The sequence below is a fragment of the Rhinolophus sinicus genome, chromosome 16 (genome assembly GCF_057876585.1).
Source record: "Rhinolophus sinicus isolate RSI-liver-muscle chromosome 16, RSI-T2T, whole genome shotgun sequence".
Taxonomy (NCBI): Eukaryota; Metazoa; Chordata; class Mammalia; order Chiroptera; family Rhinolophidae; genus Rhinolophus; species Rhinolophus sinicus.
The window spans coordinates 2,151,819-2,173,742 of record NC_142516.1 but is presented as its reverse complement, the minus strand read 5'-3'; the positions used below and the strand labels follow the sequence as shown (position 1 = coordinate 2,173,742).

Genomic DNA, 21,924 nt, shown 5'->3' with positions numbered 1-21,924 from the left:
TCTGTCTTTCCTGCCTGCCTGGGGGAGGGGGTGCGGGTGATGGTGGCAGGAAGCCGAGGGTGTGGTGTGGCCTCGGGCCTGGCATTCGACCTGGACACGCCTCCGCCACCTCACCTGCAAAGCCAGGTTTGACAGTGCCCACGATGGGCTGAGAAGATGGGACGCGGGGCTGCTGTGCAGTCAATGTGCAGCCTGGCACCCAGGGCACTTTGGGGCCATTCCCGGGATCCCACATGGCATCGTCTGTCTCCCCTGGCGATGCCGTCATGCCCGAGACAGCACCATGCCTGCTCAGAAATGGCGGCCGTGTCCAGGGCAAGCTCAGGGCCGGCTGTGACCACGGTGACAGTAGTTGGCAGGATCCCTGGGAGACGGGGGAGCCCAGCTGGCTGAGGAAATTAGTGAGATGACGAATCGGCCAGGCAGCTTCCGTTGGAATGTGGAGAATTGGGGCAGCCCACGGATATCTGGGGGATTCCAGAGTTCTCTCCAGGGCTCCCTGGGGCTTCTGAGCAGTGTCCTGGGCCAAAGTGGCCAGAGCGGCAGCATGTGGGTCCCACTGTGTCCGCCTGCCGCCCTGCAGGGAGAAGCTGGCTTGGAAGGCCCTCCTGGGAAGACTGGCCCCATTGGCCCCCAGGGGGCCCCTGGGAAGCCCGGGCCGGACGGCCTGCGAGGGATCCCCGGCCCTGTGGTGAGTGGATGGGGAGGCCTGGGAGGGGCGGCGTCCGCTTGGGGATGGCATGATGTGCTCACTCAGGGCTGCCTGTGTTGCAGGGTGAACAAGGTCTCCCGGGATCCCCAGGCCCCGATGGCCCCCCTGGCCCCATGGTGAGTGACCTCCCGAGGAGCTCCCCGAGCAGTGGTGGAGGGTGGGATTGGGAGGCCAACCTGACCCCGCCACCTCCTCCTGCAGGGCCCCCCAGGACTCCCCGGCCTCAAAGGAGATTCTGGCCCCAAAGGGGAAAAGGTAAGATGGCCCTCACCTGCCTCTGTTTGTGACTCGCAGCCCTCCAACACCATGAAATACCGATCTGTCACCCACATCTGTCAAGTGCCTGCTGCAGGCTGGGGACGGACACCGAGAGCTAGTGACACAGAGACAAGTCTGTGACTCGGTCCCAGCCCTCAGCTGGGGACCCACAAGGCCCACATGGTGCAGAGGTCCCAGCTGAGGGTGCCTAGGACCTGAGGAGCAGACAGGACGCGGGTCTCCTGTCCTTCCCACCGGGGGTGTGCGGGAAGCCTGCGGCTGGCAACCCTCATCCTCTCCAGTTGGGGTGGTTCTCTGTCAGCACTGAGCTACCTACAGACGTAAAGCCTGCATACGAGCCAGGCTGTACGCTCTGGGGGGAAAAGGCAGCGTGCAGTCTTTGTGGTTCCACTGTAACACCCACCACCACACACCCCAGTCCCCAAGGTCATGAGAGCTGGAGGAACCCTTCCAGAGCTTTCTACGGGCTCATAGAAAACAATCTCATGTGAGCACATGTGGAGGGTTTTTCTTTTAAAAATAAATAACTGTGACTCTTTGCATCTAAGTCCATGAATGTAGGTTCTGTTCCTCGTAACGAAAGGTATGTGTTTACCATAAAAAACCTGGGAAAAGCCGTGCACGAGTGTTATCCCCCAGCAGCCCCTTTTATCCATGGGGTCTGTGTCTCCCCGTTTCTTCGGTAGGATTTTTATCTTCTCAGAGCTGCTGTATTGTCCCCAGCCTGCCCTGTGGTTTATTTCAGCTCCAGGACACGTTGGCTGGTGACTCAGTGGCATCCCATGGTGTGGACGTGTGGCCACGTCCAGCTGGCCCACATGGCTAGACGTGAGGCACCAGCACCACGACGGCCCTCATGCCTTTGTGTCTGTCCCACAGGGTCATCCAGGCCTTATCGGACTCATTGGCCCTCCGGGTGAACAGGGTGAAAAGGGTGACCGCGGGCTCCCCGGCCCCCAGGGCTCCTCTGGCCCTAAGGGAGAACAGGTGCGTGAGATGGCGCTGCCAGTGCTGTGCCTTACAGGTAACGAGAAGCATCTTAGGACTGTGGGTCTCTGTGCCCAGTGGACCCAAGGCGTTAAAGCCCGATGGACGTCCTCACGTTCATCGAATGCAGATGGGAGCAGCTGAGAGGATGCTCGGCAGGGACCGTGAGCTGGGACGCAGCTGTGGCCCAGCCCTAGACCCTGGGAGCCGCCTGAGGCGCTGCCGGGAGTGCAGGGCGCAGAAGGGTCCATGGCCTGGGAAGGGGCGGTGCATGCCCTGGAGGCGGAAGAGGGGCCATGGCAGACCTGCCGTCTGCTGTCCCCACCCGAGAGCCACCGGCCTCATTGCAGAGTGTCAGTCACTGCTTCTCAGATCAGCTTGATGGAGCACAACATGCCTCTGAGCTGTGCCCACTTTGGCCCACACCTAACCTGGAAGGCGACAGAGCTGGAAGGGGTGGAGCCTGTGAGGCAGGGAACAAAGTAGAACCGTCTTTGAGTACCCTAAGGTTGTGGGGTGGTATCCTTGGGAACCCCTGCCTTATCCACCTCCGTTCTCCCTGTGGCATTGACCATTTTCCCACTGCCCAGTGTCTCCAGGCCATGATGGCACTCTCAGACAAGGGCCGCCCAGCAGCTGTGAGAATCAAAAGGCTGTCCAGGGTGCCTGCCACCAAAGGAAAGCAGCCCTCTGTGCCCCCACCCCGAGCTGGTCCCGGCAGCGTGACTGATGGGCTGACGGGACGTGCTGGCTGAGATTCTCATAAAAAGGGACGCCCCCACCCCCACAGCAGACATGGAGGGAGAAGGCATTCAGCCGAGTGAAGCCTGCTGTCCCCACACCCCCTCGCTTAGCTTAGCCCCGGGGGAGCCCACGTGGCTGGGGCTCCAGGAGAAACGTGCCTGGGCCTGTGCTGCAGAATGCCGTGGTGATGCACATGGACACTCGACCGCCAGCACATTTAGAGGCTGGACAGGACAGATGGAACGGACAGGACCCCGAGACACTCGCTGTCCCCCGCCACCCGCAGCCTGTGTTAGTGGGGAGACCCCTAGCAGAACAGAGAACGGCGAAAGGGTACCAAGCCAGGGACGATCTCAGAGCCCCTGCTCCTGCACTTCAAACTGCACTAGAAAAGATGTCTTAACACGAAGGTGCCTCCGGGGGCCTGTAGATGCCGGGGAGTCCCTTCCAGCCAGCCAGGGAAGCAGTGCCTGGGGGCGGTCAGCCTCCTGCTGGGCGTTCAGACCCCACTGGGCCTCGCAGAGATAGGTAGACCCCTCACAGTGCAGCCGGCCGCGAGCACTAAGAGATGTGTCTGTGCTGATGGAGGACACGCTGTCTGCAGCCCTCCTTGTCCCATGATGGTCACTGCGTTTTCTGCTCCTTTGCAGGGTATCACTGGTCCTTCTGGCCCGATTGGCCCCCCGGGCCCTCCCGGCTTACCGGTATGTATCTGGGAGGGGTGCATGGTTTCCCGGTTGTTGCTGGGAGAGGTGGGAGGCGGGTGGGCTGACTGTGGGCCTCTGTGTGGCTGGAGAAGCGTGAGACACCCCCCCCCCAGGATTGGGGCCCTGGAGTGGATTTGCTCATTAACTCCACATTGGGGTCCGAGTGACAGAAGCAAGGAAGTGGGGTCTCTGGGCCCTGATTTCAGGTGGAGGCAGGGCGGGGGAGCCCCTATTCTGCGGGGGCTCTGGGGAAGCTGAGAACAGCAGGAGGGCCCCCCCCGCCCTCCTGATCCATGTGAACGGGCTGGCCTGACCCAGATATAAGGATTTGGGGGCCCACCCTCTAGGCACCAGCCTGGGCTGCCCCGTATTGCGGGGAGACCCCACACTTTAATGACTGGATCCCCCACAGCCTTGAGCCTCTACCTGCCCTAACCCAGGGCGTGGGTCCACATGGCCAAGGCGGCCCGGGCCACCGGGGCTAAAAGCTGCCCGTACGGGCTGGCGGGCTCTGTCCAGGGCCTGAGGCCAGCACGCCCTCTGTGATCTCTAGCTCTGGCTGCCTGAACTGTTTCCCTGCTGGGAGATTTGGGGGCTGGCCTGGGGCAGGCAGGACCCTCCCTGTCTCTGTGTGGGGGAGCTCAGCTACACCCTAGCCCCATCCCCATCTCCCCATTTAAGCAAGTGCAAGCAAAGACTCCTGGAAAGGGGGACACGGGTGTGAGGAGGGGTAAAGACCGGGCAGGCCCGAGTGGTGGGTGCCTGGAGCTGACGGGCCACCTGCTCACAAGTGCCTGCTAACGCCCGGACTCTCCATAGGGTCCTCCTGGTCCGAAAGGTGCTAAGGGCTCCTCGGTAAGTGGTGTGCACCCCCGAAAGGGCCCATTCCAGCTTGGGGGAGGGATGTGTATCCCCTTGGGTGAGAGCCGCCCTGGACACCCCCTACCCCCGACTCGTGGCTGTGCCGTCCTTCACGCGCCTCCTCCTGTGCTGAGCTGTCCTGAGCTCATCTCCAGCCTGCGTTGGCAGATTGAGGGGTGCCTGACACAGCGGACTGTCCCCCGGCTCCCCAGCTCGGGGACACCTGGTTCTTCCATCTGGGAGTGGGAGGGGAGTAGGGCCCTGTCAGCCCCCCCGGCACATGAAACTGTGCCTCCATCTTCCCCACACAGGCTGTCAAGTGTCCTTCTAGAGTTCAAGGGGGATTTAAGTCACATTGTGCCTCAGTGATCAGAGTGGGTTCTCTTTCCTTTTTCCCCAGGGTCCAACTGGCCCAAAGGGGGAAGCAGGCCACCCCGGACCGCCCGGCCTGCCGGTGAGCAGTCTTTGAAGGCTTGGTAGTAGGGGTGGGGGTCCTCCTGACACCCAGGGCTCTGTGGGAAGTTCTGTTTGTGCCGTTGACTTTCCGAAACTGTGGAACCCATGTGGCATGCGGCACGGTGGGGGCCTGTCCCTGGGATGGAGCCGAGGGAAATAAGTGACCCAAGGCTAGACGTCCCACCCTGGGAAGTCAGCTTGGCCGGAGAGAGAGACAGAGACAGAGAGAGAGACAGAGACACAGAGAGGAAGGGAGAGAGCACGTGTGTATGTTCATGTATGTTTGTGCGTACCTGTGCATGTGTGTGCATGTGTGTATGTGTGTGTGTATGCATGTGTCAGGTAGACAGCATGAGACAAGGCCCAGAGGTACAGGACAGAGCCCCACCATAAGCCAGGCCAGTGAGCACCAGGGGACACCCCCCTTTGGCGGTGCAGCCTCTCGACTCCTGTCCTCGTCCTTGGCTGGGGCCTCCTGACACAGCCCCAGGAGGTGAAGGCTTCTGGCATCTCAGGCATCATGCGGCCCCACTGTGTGCAGCAGGTTGGGTGGTAGAGGCGCGAGGAGAGCCGGGGGCTTCGACTCCAGCTGAGGCTAGAACACCCGAGCACCAGGCCAGGCTGAGCGCTGCCGAGCGCTGCCTCTGCAGGACAGGCAGGCGAGGCCAGGTGGTGGCAGGGCTGGGTCTCAGGAGCTCCTGGGACTCAGGTTAGAGGAGGGAGGTGCTCGGTGCAGGCAAGGCCCAGAAGAGAGGTGGGTGTGGAATGTTCCAGAGGCAGCAAAGAGGGAAGTAAGCATGCTAAGATGGATGGCTGCAGCCTGCAGCCCAGACCGTCTGTCTGTCCCACCCACGGCACCCGTCTGCCATCCCCAGGGCCCCCCGGGCGAGGTCATCCAGCCCCTGCCGATCCAGGCATCCCGGACAAGGAGGAACATTGACGCCAGCCAGATGCTGGACGACGGGGATGGAGAGAACTACATGGACTACGCGGACGGCATGGAGGAGATCTTCGGCTCGCTCAACTCCCTGAAGCTGGAGATCGAGCAGATGAAGCGGCCGCTGGGCACGCAGGAGAACCCCGCCCGCACCTGCAAGGACCTGCAGCTGTGCCATCCCGACTTCCCAGACGGTAGGGCGCTGTGCCCGGGCCCGCGGGACAAGCAGAGGGGTGAGGCCGGGGCCGTGGGCACGGCGGGCAGGCCCAGGCCTGGGCTGTCACACGCCTGCTGCAGCCTCAGTGTTCCCATCTGCGCAGTGGGGGTGCATCATGCTAGGACACATGCCGGCAGGCTGGGGAAAGAGGGCGAGGCTTCGGGGTCCCACAGAGCCGCTCCAGTCTAGGCTTAGCCTCCGTCTCATGGGTGGTCTGCTCTGTCCTGAGCCTCATGTGCCCGTCTCTCCAATGGGAGTATTCACACAACAGAGGACAGAGCGAAATGACGTGGAGCGTAAGTGGTTTGTCCTGGCACCTGGCACCCCTGTGGTGAGTGTGGGCCGCGGCTGCCACAGTCAGCGTAAGCACCAGCATCAGGATTAGTGCTGGTACTAATGCCGCTGTTAGAAGTACCTGGGGGTGCGCTGTTCAACCTCCCAGTATCAAGCCCGCAAACCACTCCCGGTCTCACCGTGTTAAACACCCTGGAGGATAAAATGGCATTGGTCTGCTGTTTCCCTCTGGGGTGTGAGCGTTTCTCCCGCAAGAATGGAGGAGCACTGCAGGCCAGAGAGGGGAGCGTCTTGCGTTTCCATCCACCAGCATGTGGGGCCGCCTCCCCTGCCCAGGGCACGTGCCCCGCGCACCCACATCCAGCCGTGTTCTTGGGGATGAGTCTGCCCACGTGTCTTTAGGAAAAGCAGAGCGAGCACAGCCCCCGGGAAGGCCCGTGCTGGTAGCATGTGGGCTGGCGTGGTTTAGCTGCTGAACTGAAATGGTGCAGCTGCTTCTTGAACAATGCAGGGCTCCGTCTTCACGTATCCCCTCACCCTCCACATCCAGGTGAATACTGGGTAGATCCAAACCAGGGCTGCTCCAAGGACTCTTTCAAAGTTTACTGCAACTTCACAGCTGGAGGGTCCACGTGCGTCTTCCCCGACAAGAAGTCCGAGGGGGTAAGTGCCCACCGCCCCCCATGGACTCCCTCTCACAGCGGGGCCAGGCCGAGGGCTGAGCCCTTTCATGCATGCAGCTTCAGGAATGAAAAACAGAAATCAGTCAGGTTCAAAATCAAGGTTTTCCTTCCATAAGTAGCCCTTAAGTTGCTTTAAGAAGAGTTTTTAGTGATGGGGTGGGGGCCATGCAGCCTGGGGTCTCAGAAGTGGAGGGAAGCTGGCTCCTGGGTGTCCCCCGCCAGCCCCGGTGCTAGGTAGATCCCTCCTAAATGACTTCGTAGCTCTAACCTCAGACCAGCCTGAAACCCACCAGAGGACGTTGGGGGCAAAAGTGACCCCAATGTGTCTTTTAGAGGCTGGTGTTTGCGTGGATTCTTCGTGTTGGTACTTCTGTGGCATTTGCTGCTCTCCCGAGTGCAGTCAGAACTGTGTTAGTAAAGACTTGGGTAGCCAGGCTGTGACCCAGTGAGACGTTGTGGGTGTCAATTTAGCAGTTACCTCTGAGGTCGTTCCAAGGTCTCACCTCTATGGTATGTGTTTTACAGACAGGCATGTGGATGGTGTGTGTGTGTGTGTGTGTGTGTGTGTGTGTACAGACAGGCGTGTGGATGGGCTGGGTGCATAGATGGGCATACATGGCAGCTGTGTGCTGCTTTCTGTGACACGTGCGTCCGAGGCCTGGCCCACTTTGGCCCAGAACACGAGGAGGAGGAGGAAGAGGAGGTCTCTAACTGGGAAGGTGACGGAGACTTCAGCCACGACGTCCTCTGCATTGGCCTGAACACACCCTCCTCTGGACGTTCCTCTCAGAGAACTAGCCGTCCTGTGACAGGGCTGGCCAGTTCCTAGAGGCCGTGCTTGCCATTCAGGCTCAGGCCAGCAGGAGTCAGCAGCCCATGGTCACGACTTCCTGGTGGCCTCAGTGCCGTGGGCACTTCCCTCTGGAGGGAGAGCAGCTGTGTCCTCCCAGGCATGGTCCCCTGTCCCCAAACCTCACTGTGACCCTGGAGAGCTCCAGCACGCCTTGGACTGGGAGACCTGGCTCACAGGAGCAGGGACTCCAAACTGACGGGGACCACTTAGGGACCCCTGTTTTATATGCATGTTCCCCCAACCCAGAATTTGAAAGCCTTGGTAACCTGTTACTCCCAGCAGCAGACCCCCTGAGGTCAGAGAAAATTCAAAACTCAGGTGCTTCCATCGGGCAGAGGCCCAGAGGAAAGTCAGATGGAAAAGATACTGTTTCTCATCCTCTTTGTCACTGTCTGTCCTCAGCATACAGCCTCACTGCTGGAGAACTGGCAGGACGCCCCTGAGAGCCCTGGTCGCTGGTGGTGCGGCCAGGCGGACAGCGGGCTGGGGCGCTGAGTGACCCCGCTGCCCCTCTGCTCGTCCTCTGCACGTGTGCTGACCAGCTAGGCGTCCACGGGCGGGGACCCTCGGGCTCAGGCCACGGCCACTCAGCCTTGTGCAAGTGGAGACCCCCTGCCTGGTTGCCCGGAGGAGGGGTGGGGGTTTCAGGCAGGAGGCTGGGGTGAGGCGAGCGCATGCCTACATCTCTGGTCCTGTTCCCGGAGGAGGCTGTTACCTGAGCATGGCACCACCAGCGGCAGACCTGGAAACCAAAGTGTGGGGGCTGACGGGCGGGAGGCAGGTGACGCCCCCTCCTCCAGCGGCCCCTTTCCAGGCTCTCCTGCACGAGGCCAGCTCCAAGGAGAGCCAGGGGGGTGCAGACAAGGATTCTGACCTTGGGCCCACACACGGGTCCCGTGGGACCTGGGGACAGGCTGACCGTGGGCACTTCCATGCCGCTCCCAGTCTCTGAACCTCTGCTCTGGAGCTGGCAGCAGGGCTCCTCCTGGAGGCGCTCACTCATTTATTCACTCAGTCACTCATTCACTCATTTATTCACTGCGGCCTGAGCCCCTGCAGTGAGCAAACTGCAAATGGAGCCCCCGCCCGCCTATCAGGGGGACACATGCTGTTCCTCCTGAGGACACATCTGCTTCACACACACCACACACACACCTCACACACACCACACACACACACATACACCATACACACCTCACACACCCATATACCACACACACCTCATACACCTCACACACATACACCTCACACACACCACACACACACACACACACACACCTCACACACACACACACACACGCCCCTCACACGCACACATCACACATATACCACACACACCTCACACACACACACCTCACACACACACCCCCACACACACCTCACACACGCACCTCACACACACCACACACACACACCACACACCTCACACACACACACCTTACACACACACCCCCACACACACCTCACACACACCTCACACACACACCTCACACACACACACCTCACACACATACCTCACACACACCACACACACCTCACACACACACACCTCACACACACACCCCCACACACACCTCACACACACACACACACACACACACACCACCCCCTCCGCTGGTCTGACTGTGTCACAGATGCCCGGTGGACCCTGGCAGGGTCTCCTGCCCACACTGTCCCCAGGTAGAGGCCATGTAGACAGAGCCACACACCTCAGATCCGGGGCTCAGTGACAAGATGTCCCTTTGTCCTTCCCTGAGCCCATTAGTAAATATTGGCTCTTATTATCATTATCGCTGTCATCGTGGCCTGTGACGACCCATTCGTTCGTTCACTGACTCCACACGCATTTTCAGCTGTTACTAAGGGCCAGGCAGAATCCTTAGACAACAACGGATAAAACGCAGACTGCGACCCAGCTTGTACAGCCTCGGGCCTCCTTGTCGTCACTGGTGCCTCAGCTCTGTGGGGAGTTGAGGCGCCTACAGGGATCCTTTGCTGGCCAGTCATCGAGGCCACCTGGAACGAGGGCAGGACGGGTCCGCCCAGCGGGGGAGAAGGCGAGTTTGCAGGACGTGGGGCATCTTGTGGAGGCAGGAGAAGTAACCCTGTCGTTCTCTGTTTCTCTCCCTCTCCACCTCCCCTGCTCGATGTTTAGGCCAGAATCACTTCCTGGCCCAAAGAAAACCCGGGTTCCTGGTTCAGTGAATTCAAGCGTGGTAAACTGGTAAGGCGGCTCCGGCCCCCCCTCAGTTGTCTTTCAAACCCGCCCATTTCCTATCTTGCAGAGTAAAATGGCCCGATGGCCCAAAGAGCAGCCTTCTACCTGGTATAGTCAGTACAAGCGAGGGTCCCTGGTAAGTGCCACTGGGCGCTGCCTGCTTGCCGCACAGCCTGGCTCGCGGCTCTGCATGGGACTCACGGCCGCCATGCGCCGCGCCTGCTCGCGCCCCTCTGGCCAAACCGCTCCACGGCACGTGACAGCCAGACGCAGCATCGGTGCCCACTCCCGCCACGCCCACGACAGTGCCTTTCAGCCTGGGAGCAGGCGGATGGTTTTCCATTCAGTCTGGGACATGAGGTTGGCATTTTGGGCGCCCAGAGCCACAGCTGGGGGCTGCCGGGGACCGAGACCAAAGCCAGCAGGAGTGGGAGGGCTTTCTTCTGCTCTGCCCTGTGACAGGTCCTGGACCACTAACGCACGCAGAGTTCTCTTCAGGACTCATGGCCCCTCCCCGGCCACTGTGAGGGCCTGCGGGGCGTACTGACCCTCGAGCTGGGCACCCCATACGGCTGTGTCAGTTCCTGTTTGAACTTCTGGGGAGCCAGTCTTAAATAATCCTTCTCGAAATGGAAAGAATTGGCATCCCTTGTCAGAACTGAACGTGGTGCCTTTGCCGCCCGTGGAGGGACTGTTGGCGTGACGTGGCTGTTCACGCACAGAGGAGTGCTATTCCCTCAGGAGTCTGATGGGGGCCCTTTTCCAGAACACAGTGCAGAGCTCTGTGCTCTCCCGAGCACACAAGGACCAAGTTTCCAGAATGTGACCTGCTGCCATTAGAGCCTTACTTTGCTTGTAGGTCACTTCCTCGGGTCTAGTCGTCCCACCCCTCAGTGACCCCTGAAGCAAGTCCTTTCTCACTCAGAAGCCAGCTCTTGGGCTCCATGACTTCCGATCTGACCATCTGCCATCAGTCCCTGCACCCCAGCCTTGGGGGGCGGGGGGCACAGAGGCCACGTTGCCCCCATGGTCTCACAGAGCGGTGGCTTCCAGACAGCTTTGCCCTGTCGCACCTCTGAAGATCCCTCGTTCCTAAACCTCAAGGCACTTGCGGCTAATTGTTAATATTTCATGCCCTGTTGTCACTGATTCCAAGTTGCTCCAGGTCTTTGCAGACACTGAAGGTTTGCGCTCACCTGGCCGTGTGTGGAGACCTCCTTTCATTTCCTGCGTGAACTCAGGCCCTCTCGCCTCCTGTCTCTGCTGCTGTTCCTCCTTCTCCACCTCTCTCGTGCTTTCCTCAGAAAAGGGCGACTGGCACACAGAAGGACCTGAAGTGGACGCCTGCTCAGATGGGGAGGACCCGGTGCCCGGGGGTGCTTGAGGGTGGCGTGGTGGGCATGGGTTGGGCAGAGAAGGAACCGGGGAGGGCGTGCAGCCCCTCGGGCCCAGGGGAGGCAGTGGGGGCTTTTCTGCAGCCTCTTGGCCCTGCCTTCCCCAGACAGGACCCTCACAGCTCACACCCACTTACCTTACTCCCAGGAAACGGTGACGGAACGCCCGTTTTCAGCCATCGGCCCAAAGAGCCCACCTCTACCTCCGTCCTATTTTACAGCTGACCAAGGGTGGACAGGCATAGATGGTCCAGGGGAAGCACCAGCCTCTCTTTTGCACCCCGACTCATCATTTCTAGCTCTGTGAGGGCATCACGAGTGCACAGAACAGTACAGAGCCCTCCTTGAAGAAATAGGTGTTTTATCAGGGCTGAGCTTTATCCCCGGACGTACCACATGAGGACGATAGGGCAGAGACTCTTCCCTGGGAGGGCAGGGTCTCCCGGTGGGATCTGGGGTCCCAGCACGGCACTGGGAGCTTGGGGTCCTTCTGTGTCCAGCACCGCCAACTGCTTCTCCCTGTGCATGCGTCCTTTCTCGAGTCAGTCACGTTTCCTCCCAGAAGGAGTGCCTGATGGCCTGGACTGCGGTTGGTATTCAGCCCTCTCCCTCGGGTCCACCTGTGAGGGTTCGGTGGCCAGTGGTTCTGTACTGTGCAAAGGAGCGGGATGTGGGCCTGGCCCCACCTTCAGCTCTCGCTGATTATTTGCACAGCTTAAGTGGGCTGTGTCCTTCGGTTCAGCATGGCTCTCTTTGGATGGGCTGGGGCAGAACAGCCGTGAAGCGGCAGCTACGAGGGATGGGCCCGCTGGCCTCAGACCCTGACGTTAGTCTGCTCCATCGTGTGACGCACAAACACAGCGGCCCCCTCTCTCAGCGGGCGTCTGTGTGAGGAGAGCCTGGCCTTCCCTGCAGAGAGGGCTTTCGGGTGGTGCCCGGGTGGAGAGGAGAAACCTGCCTGTCCCAGGGGATTAAGAAACAGCCACATCCCCGGCAGTGCTAAGGATTCAGAAAGCTGGGGTTTTCCAGCGCGATGGGATTTGTCTCTTGGGACGCCCTTCACCAGCCTCATGGCCTGTGAGCTGAGGAGCCCAGTTTTGGGGTGTCCAGCTGGTGACGCTGGACAAGTCACTTAAGAACCAGCACATCCTCTTCCCCTGGTGCCTTGCCCTGGGTTTGCTGGCAGAAGGACGGTCATTTCACCAGAGTGCCCCGGGTTGCCCCCACTCAGCATGGGCACCGATGACCACCCCAGACCCCTCTGCTCTCCCCTGGATTCCATGCCCAGCAAGGGGCAGGAATGGCTGAATGCCGCCCCATGGCTCCCCTCTGCCTCCAAGAGGGCACCCTATCCCCTCAGCCTTCTGGCTGTTGGCCTCCCGTGGGTCAGCCTTCCTGCCCTGCTGGCCTGAGTTACTACTCCCTGAGGCCTCCTGCCCTCTCTCCCTCACATTCTCATGACCCCCTGGCCAGCGCTTTGTACATCACTGGCGCTTGGCAGATGATTTTTATTTATTAACATAATCAAATGAGCACTTTAGCCAGCCTCAGGGCTCCATGGCACGGACGTACTTGCCCTCGGGGTACTCACAGTCCAGAGAGGGCTACAGACCAGGCACCAGGCACTTAGGACACAGGGGTCCAGTGCTGGTGTGGAGGGCCTTACGGCCTGCTAGAGAGGTGGACACTGAGCTGGGCCAAGGTGAGGGGGAGAGGGCACCTAACCCGGGCAGGCTTCCTGGAGGAGGAGGCACGTGAGCTGAGCCCTGGAGGATGAGTAGTGTTCAGCCAGGCACAGAGGAGTGAGCTACTTAGGTCCTGAGAGAAGTGAGGTGTGGCTCACTGTGTCCCAGGGACCCCCATAAGGCTGTGCCCCAGCACGGCTGACGCTCCGGGGTAGACAGTGGTGGATGAAACCTGTGACGCCCCGACCGTGGGGGCCTTTGTCGCTGTGGAGCGCCCCTCAGTGCTGAGTGCCCCCTTCCTGTCCCCCTGTAGCTCTCCTACGTGGACGCCGAGGGCAACCCCGTGGGCGTGGTCCAGATGACCTTCCTGCGCCTGCTGAGCGCCTCCGCTCACCAGAACATCACGTACAACTGCTACCAGTCGGTCGCCTGGCAGGACGCCGCCACGGGCAGCTACGACAAGGCCATGCGCTTCCTGGGCTCCAACGATGAGGAGATGTCCTATGACAACAGCCCCTACATCCGCGCCCTGGTGGATGGCTGTGCCGTGAGTGTCACTGCGGGCCCCGCCCTGGGGGTGGGATCCCTTCACACCTTGAGTGAGCAGTTCATTCATTCAGTCGACGCACATTTACTGGGCGATACCGTGTGCCACGCCCTGAGCTGCGTGCCAGGTGCCATGGCGGCCCAGACGCGGCGCGGCCCCCTGGCTGGCTGCCACACGTGAGTGAGGAGGGAAAGCTGACACTGGACAGGAAGGGCCAGGGAGCCTGGGTCCAAGACCCTGTCCCTGGTGTGACGTGCAATGGAGAACAGACCGGTTGTGGGTCCACTTCAGAATTCAGACTCCCTCTCCTCAGTTGGGTCTGGTGTAGGAATGGCCAGAGCTGAGACTGGCTTTGGATTTGCTCCTGAGAAGGTGGCTATGCCGGGAAATGGTCTGTGGGCGCCGAGGATGCTAACAGCAGCCCTGTGACTGCCCGGCTTGCGTTAGGGCACCTCCTTGGCCCCCGTGCCATCTGCTGGGAAGGGCAGTTCTGCTCCCAGCAAGGGGCGGCAGGCCTGAGAGACGAGAGGCTTACTCAGGCCACACAGCCAGTCAGGGCTGGGATTGCATTTCTTCTGCAGCCCCTTGGCCCCCAGTGTCTTGCCCTCCTCTGCACCCCCACAGGGGGCGCCCAGCCGAGGGTCAGCCCCTCGGGACTGTACCTCTGGGGGCTGCCGTGTGCCTGGACAGCCCCCAGGGCTGAGCTGTGTCTTGTGTCCTGGGAGGTTAGGGCCAGGCCGTGCACGGGGAGCCCGTCTTGTTGAACTCCCTGTTGTCTTCACCGCCTTCTCTCCAGAGCCTCTGCCTGACACCCCACCCAAGCCAGCTCCCACGGGGGCCAGGCGAACGTGGGTCCACCCCCGCTCAGGTTCCAGGGCCGGCCCGTGCCCATGGAGGCCCTTCTGTATAGGCATCACGCTGGTCAGAAAGGCCTTCCGGACGTCCTGGGCCCAACTCCAGACGGGTCCCCTCCCATGGATTTCCGAGTGTAGTCAACCAGCTATAATCCCGTCTGGTTCCTCCTGTTTCCAGACACTCTACCAGTTCACTCCCAGCCCACTCTGAACACAGCAGCGGGCATCTGCCAGAGCTGGTCTGTGTGTGCCAGGCCAGGGGCTGTCCCAAGCACCGAGCCACCTCCGTGTGTGTGAGCAGCCAGGGCTCCCACCTCTAGGTTGGTCCCCACCGCAGGTGTGGGCCTGGTGTCGGTATAGGCGTTCCCTCCTGTCAAGCTGTGTGGGATTTGGGCGTTTCTCTCATGTCCGCTGAGGCCATCCGGTGCTGTGTGGGCCAGGCCAGAGTGTCCTGGTGGCTCTGAGGGCAGACCCGGGCAGGTGGACGCGAGAGGGCAGTGCTGACACACAGGCTGGGCTGCGGGGTAGAGCCGAGAGCAGGACTTGGGAGGACCCAGGTCCAGCTCCTTTCTCCCCTCACCTGGCTGCCCCTGGGAAGCTCTGCTCCTTTTCCCCACAAATGGTCTAGTGAAAACCTCCCAGGGGCGACTTCTGGGGATGAAGGGCGAGTGTGCACAGGGCACGCGTGGGGCCGGGCACCAGTGAGCAGGCTGCATGGAGGGTCCGCCTCTGCTCCTGCTTCCATGCCCCTGGGGTCCGTGGGGTCCACACTTCAGATCTGACTCGGGAGTGTGAAGGGCTTGTCGCGGTTTGAGGTCAGAAGGACCCAGTGTTCATGTTCCTGACACGTAGCCCAGGCTGCTTCCAGAAGGTCATGAGGCAGAAGTACAATTCCCCTCCGTCGCTGCCTCCTACGAGCGAGGATAATAACAGCAGCTGCTCCGAGGGCTCGTTCCAGGAGCACATCCAGTCACGCCTGAAAGGAGCTGAGAATTGCATTTCGCTCGCCATACGCCCCAGAAGAATCCCCGTTTCTGTGACTATTTTTAGTCACATGGCCCACTGGCAGGAGGCAGTGAAGGTAGAGATGTGAGAGACATGAGGAGCCCGCCAGAAGAGAGGCAGGGCCTAGGGACCGAGCCTGGACTTTGGCTTTGAACTTCCTGGCTTCCACGGCAGAAAGGGAAACCCTCTGGGTGGCCCCGTACATGCCCTCTGGTAAAGGGAGCAGAGTCTGTCTTTGAAAAGGTGGAGGACACGCCAGGCAGAGTAGTCTTGCTGATGGAGAACGTTGTCTCTGCAGGCGGGCTGGGGAGGGAATTCGGGGGCTGGTGAAGGGGGCACTCCTGGACAACGCAGGCAGTAAAGTTGGCCAGGAGCGGCCAGTGCCCTGCTTACACCAACCCTCCGCAAAGATCAGTCCCTGTGTAATTACACAGGAGACCCTGACGCCCTGATGTGTGCCTGCTAGATTCATAGTGCAACAAGGGCCAAAGAAATCGGGACTCCCATGCAGGCGGGCGTCGTGTGGCTGTGTCGCCTGATTGACGGGCCACGGAGCCGGCTCCGGCCCTGAGGAGAGGCACAAATCACTGGGCGAGAGGCCCGGGGAGCCACGCCACATAAATCCTGGTGTTTGTGCGGCTGTCTGCCCCTCGGGGCCCATCCCTGCCCGTGATGGTTATTTACGCTCAGGAATGCGGGGTAACAGCAGCCTGGGCATGGTGGCCTGCTTATGTACGCCCCCTCTAAGTGCTCTGATAATTGCACCCACGGGGCCCCATAAATACAGGAGAAATCACCCTGCCAGCCCAGCAAACGCGGCTGTCCCCTGGGCGCGGAAGCCAGGCGGGCGCTGCCCAGCTGGTCAGCTGTCTGTCTCATGTGATTGCCCATGTGCAGCATGCGGACAGGTAAGCGGGCAAGGCCCGGAGAGGCTTGGGCAGGAAGGGTGGACACTGGCTCTGCCTCGGTGGCCTGGCCAGCTTAGGGGCAAGGGGTCAGCTGCCTCCCAGGGTATCACCCTTGAAGGCAGGTAGGTGGCCACCATCCTTGGAGACACTTCCCAGCCCCTGCTGCCCAGTCCGTCCTGGTAGCTACAAGGCTGCAACTGGTCCTTACCTGCTCCCTGGAAATGGAGAGCTGTGGCTGTCCACACAGGCCAGTGCGGTGTTGTCCCAAGGCTGTGGTCTGCCAGGCCAGGCCACGTTGCTTGAAGCTATCAGCATCGTGCTGCTGAGTCCTGGCCGCCCTATGACAGGTCCTGTAGGACAGGGTGGCTGTGAAACACATATGTCACCATTGTCTGAGACGCTGATAAACAAATGCAGATCCTGAATCCCACCCGGGACCCACTGAACCTGGCTCTCGGGTACAGTCAGGGCCAAAGGGTGTTGACAAGCTCTCTGGGGACTCATGGCTCTGAAGGGCCAGTCCCGCTTTAAAGTAACCCCAGCCTGACCCAGTGGCCGATGGGAGTCAGGTGTCTTACTAAGGCAGGGATGTAGGCAGGACAGAGACTGTGGGAGCTTTAGAAGGCGGTGAAGCCAGGAAACACGCAGGCGTGGTCATCAGGTGCCCTGTGGTGTGCCTGGCCCTGCCGGGAGCCCTGGACAAGTGAGGGTCCCTGTGGCTCTTCCACCACTGCTGGGATGTTCACAGACCCGTTTCCAGTTCAGAAACCTGGGCTGCAGAGAGCGCGGTAGTTACATTGCTGTAACAAGTTACCCCCAGACTTCGCACTTACGCCCACAGGCCTTGTCGTCTGGCTCGCTTTCTGAGGGTCCGGTCTGCGTGTGGGTCACGGGGCCCTTCTGGCCCAGGTCTGTCTCAGTTAACTCAGGCACCGAACAAGCCCCACAGCTGGCAGCTTAAACAACACATTGATTCCTCAGTGGCTCTGAGGGCTGGACATCCAGATCAGGGTGCAGCATGGTCAGGTCCCACAGGGACCCTCGTCCCAGTGCTCATGTGGTGGAGAAGGCCAGCCTTCCAGCGGCCTCTTCCAAGGGCACTGACCCCATTCACAGGGCTCCACCCGCATGACTGGTCTCCTCCTGAAAGTCCCAGCTCCTAACAGCCTCACGCTGGGGTAAGGTGTCAACATCTGGATTGGGGGGCCCAACATTCAGTCCCTGGCAGGTGTCATGAGGGTGCTGACTGCAGTCAGGAAGGGTGGCCTGGGCTGGGAGGTCTGCGTCAGGATGGCACACGCACGACGCTGCCCACACGCAGCTTCTCACAGAGGGGTGACAGAGGGCTGGGCAGCAGGACGGAACCGGGCCCTCGTGGACACAGCCACCCAGAGAGCGGAAGTCACCTTATAGCAGCCCCCCTTGCAGCGTCTTCCCACGTGCCATGCAGGACCCAGGGGCTTCATCCACCTGGTTGTCACGGCCTCCCTGGGAGGGATGCTCTGCCCCCCAGGAGGCCCCACCATCTGCCATCAGTAACCCCATCACCAGGGACTGGGTGGGGAGGGAGACCCTCCCTAGGGCCAGTTCCAGCTGAATGGGTAACGCTGTTCTTGGTGCCAGGGATGGAAAGTCGCTTGTCCAGACAGGTCGGCAGGTAGGCGTCTGCGATGGTCGTGGACCCTCGTCTTAGGGGAAGTGACAGGAGGGCAAGGCCAGCTTAGCCTCACATTTAAGTGTCCTGAATTCTCAGAGGTGACTTGGGTGGCTTTCCGGACAAGAACAGTCTTGCACCTTCATTCCCTGTTTTCTGGGACACGTGGCCCAGCAGGGGACGAGGGGCGATGCCTCTCCCGGGGCAGTTCTGTCACCTCTCTGACACTCATTCCTCTTTGGGCAGGTGGTGCTTGCGTTCCCACCCCCGGTTGAGCTGAGGGTGAAATGAGTTTCATGGGCGCTAAACGGGTGGTCTGAGTGAGAGGTGCTGACTCACCCAGTGGTCACCGCTTCCCTGTGTGCCCTCGCCCTCTGTGCCTCAGTTTACCCAGTCCTCCTCTGGACCAGAGAGTGGGCAAGCTTCTCTCCTGTTCCTGCTCCACTGAACGTGGAACCTCTTACTTCTGAATACGATCCAGCCTGGGGAGGCCACGGGTGGGGCTGGCAGTCAGTCGTCACCGTCTTGGGATCCTTAGTTTTGAACAAGGAGCCGGTGGTTGGGTGTTCCAGTGGGGCCCACGGTCCTGGCAGGACTGCCTTGGGCAAAGCCAGTGGTGTGACAGGGGGTGTCCCACCTGGCAGGGAGGCGGTGGGTCCGGATGTGCTGCGGACTCTGTCACAGGACCCCTCCCAGGCCGTGGGGGGGACTAACTGGGCCACGGTGGGGTGAGGCCAGCTCTGGGCTGGCAAGGTTCCTCCTCCCACCTGCCCGTCTCAGTGCTGAGGCATCACGCGGGGCGGGGTCTGCTGGGTGGGGGTGGCCTGGGAGGCCCCGCCCACTCTGACTCCGCCCCTCTCTCCCGCCCGCTCCCAGACGAGGAAAGGCTATCAGAAGACGGTGCTGGAGATCGACACGCCCAGGGTGGAGCAGGTGCCCATCGTGGACATCATGTTCCACGACTTCGGGGAAGCGGCACAGAAATTCGGATTTGAAGTGGGGCCGGCTTGCTTCCTGGGCTAGGAGCCCGGCCCCCACGACCAACCTCGTGACCTCAGCGTGCCGCCTGTGGGTGTCCTGGACAGTGAAGGCCCCTCGTCCCTTCCCCGACCTCGTCTGCACCTCAGCACCCCGCCGGGCCGCACCCCAAACCAGAGAGAGCAAAGGGAAAGAGCCATGTCCCCTCCCCGGAGCCGAATCACATGACCTAGATGTCCCACGGCCGCTGGGCCCGAACGTTCCGTGGACACCACGCTCCATAGGGATGGGAACAGGGCCACGCTTCTTGCCACTGAGCTGACCGATGGCGTTCGTGGAGGGTCTGCAGGGCTGGGGGGTGGGGCCACGGTATTTGGAGATCACTCTTTTTAAAAAATTCCACTTGAAGATGTGTATTCCCCCTGACCTTCAAAAAATGTTCCGAGGCAAGCCACGTAAAGGTCACCCCCACCCGCCAGAGCCTCCGATCCCAAGAACACGATCCGCTCACAGGCCAAATGTCATTCGTCATGGGCCTTCCCGACGGATCAAAGGTGCTTTTGTTTTTGTGAGTTTTAAGTAAATATTTGTATTGTGTTGTCATGAATGTTCAGTGTCCCTGACTTTCAATCACACATGGAAACTCAGCTCAGTCCCATTGGGACAAGGAGCAGGTGTCCCCTCTGGATGAAATCTGATTCTGCTGAGACACGGGAGGCCCCCCAACCCTGGACAAGAACGTGCCCTAAATTGGAAATTCGCCCAGAGCAGCGAGGATTCATTCCACCATGTAAACACCAAGTGCCAGTACCCTTTCCTGACAACTTTTTATTAGCTCTGGATCATTTTTTTTAATGGGGAAGCAGAAAAGAATTTTACACTTTACCTTTTCTACATGCACTCAGATTAAAAGGCAGGCTTCAATTAACTTTAATGGCTTCCTTTTTCCACTTTTCTTCCTGTAGGCCTGGTGGGAGGATGGCCAGGGCAGGAAACCACGTTTTCTGTAGATGGTAACAAAATGAAAATTGGTGCTTATTTTTACACTTCTCTTTTGTGGTGCTATCTGTTCTGAGACCTTGAGGGCGACCCTGGGGGTACCTGGCCGTGCCTCACTCCCACCTTCCTCCACAATCCAGGACGTTAGATAAATGCATGTCACCTTCCTCCCCACTGGGTTCCCTCATTCTTGGGCCACCAGACCGTGGTGCAGCCGCTCCCAGGCCTGTGACCAGTATTAGTAGCTTCTGTGATTTGAAAACACACACACAATCCGAGACGTTGTCACGTTGTCTACGGTGTAACCATAGCAGACTGTATTCGGTTGCCGAATGTTTGTGGTGCTAATTTCTATGTGTTCCAAGAACTGCATCAGGCTCTTCAGTTGTCCCCTGTTCTCTCCGCTGGGCTGCCCCCCACGCGGCCTCAGCAGACAGAGACACACGCAAGGAACTCTGTGTCTCTCGGGCCGCCAGCAGGGCCCCTTTCCCACGTGCATGATTTGAAATGCCATCTGCCTCATCCTGGGCAGGCAAGGCTCGGCCCAGGTGTGGTTCCCTCCCCTTGGACGCGGGGCCACCTCCTGTGGGCGAGGACCCGAGGGCCGGTGAGGAAAGGCATCCCTTTACTGTGAAAAGCTGCCCTCACGCAATGCCCTTTCTTCCCACGATGGGAGAAGCAAGTTGGGCCCCAGGGCCCTGCACAGCCCCTCAGGAGCTGCTGTCCTCCACCGACCCCGCCCTGCCGGCCAGAACGTGGTTCCCGCTTAGGAGACCACAGCAGAGCCGTCCGGGAGAAACTCAACACCGCCCACGAGAACTTCCTGAATGCCCGTGGAAATCGAGTCCTGCTCTTGCCAAAGAAAAGTCTGGCTTCAAGCATCTTTCGAACCCAGGACGAAGCATGCACCAATGACTGTTGCGTGCATCTCTTCTAAAGAAAAGCCATCCCCCAGGATTGCTGCGTGCGCCCTGTGGGTTTCTCTAGGTCATGTGATTCTGGTGGAATTTCTCATCCCTCCCGCACCCTCCCTTTATTCTGTCATCTTCTTCCTCCGTTGGTCCCTTCAAAGCTGTTGTAATTTGTACTGAAGTCAAAACGTGTCCCGTTCCCCCCCAGACCACTTAGCTGCGGTATATTGCAATAAAATTACTTCTTATATTTGCAGAAATTCTTTTGGCGTAATTTTATTTTTTCCTCCTAATCTATATAATTGGACACGTGTGGACGCAAAGAAAAAGAAAACGGTAAACAGAAAACCTGTGCTAAAGATTCTAGGACATTTGGCCCTTTAAAATATAATGTCAAAGGACGCATTGTTCATTTCCTAAAAATTCAATAGACATGTTCATAAGTTTTAACTGTGATGCCCAGGAAAGGGTGTTTTAAAATATTTTAAACCTGTGTAACAGAAGAACAATTGTAATAGTTTTTCAATAAACCGAGTTTACTGTTTCCACTGTAAACACACGATTGGCTGTCTTCTTAAGTGTGACCAGAGCTTTCCCTGTGTCACAGCCGTGTGTGAGCCCAGTCGCAGGACAGTAGAAACTCTCATCCTGGCAATGGTCACAGAAAGAGGAGGAGACAGCGGCCAGGCCATTGCCCGTGGACGAAGCTGTACCCCAGCTGCTGTTGGGGTGCGGTCAGGCACCAGCTCGAGGCTTCCTGGGCAGTTTCCGCAATCCTTGGGTGTCCAGACCTGACTGTGTGCAGGCCTCACCCTCACCCTGGGCAGTAGGTGCCTTGGGGTGGCATGGTCCCCAGGCCGTCACACCCTGCTGTCCAACACATAGCAGGGTAATACTTCGGGGTGTCCATGGCCCTGAGCAAGAGTGACGCATGGCCCTTCCAGGCTGAAGCAGCACTTCCCTCTTGCATGTCCCATGGCTGCGTCCCCAGCAGTTTCCCAGAGGGAGTCCCTGGCCAACCTGCGATAAACTTGTCCCACG

The 21,924-nt window shown here is 59.7% G+C and overlaps 1 protein-coding gene across 2 annotated transcripts in view; it reads left to right on the top strand.

Annotated features, from left to right (window-relative positions):
• Positions 1-21,143, top strand: part of COL5A1 (collagen type V alpha 1 chain) — a 148,719-nt gene extending 127,576 nt beyond the window's left edge. The window contains exons 55-66 of one of the 2 annotated variants that reach the window (XM_019718217.3): positions 584-691; positions 775-828; positions 914-967; positions 1,871-1,978; positions 3,373-3,426; positions 4,249-4,284; positions 4,691-4,744; positions 5,622-5,877; positions 6,745-6,857; positions 10,016-10,084; positions 13,341-13,574; positions 18,872-21,143. In XM_019718217.3, coding sequence (XP_019573776.2) covers positions 584-691; positions 775-828; positions 914-967; positions 1,871-1,978; positions 3,373-3,426; positions 4,249-4,284; positions 4,691-4,744; positions 5,622-5,877; positions 6,745-6,857; positions 10,016-10,084; positions 13,341-13,574; positions 18,872-19,018 — 1,287 coding nt within the window. In that variant the 3' untranslated portion in view covers positions 19,019-21,143. Of the gene's footprint in view, positions 1-583; positions 692-774; positions 829-913; positions 968-1,870; positions 1,979-3,372; positions 3,427-4,248; positions 4,285-4,690; positions 4,745-5,621; positions 5,878-6,744; positions 6,858-9,885; positions 9,955-10,015; positions 10,085-13,340; positions 13,575-18,871 lie in introns of both variants that reach the window. The other variant, XM_019718216.3, reaches the window with a different exon arrangement.
• Positions 21,144-21,924: the final 781 nt, after the last annotated feature.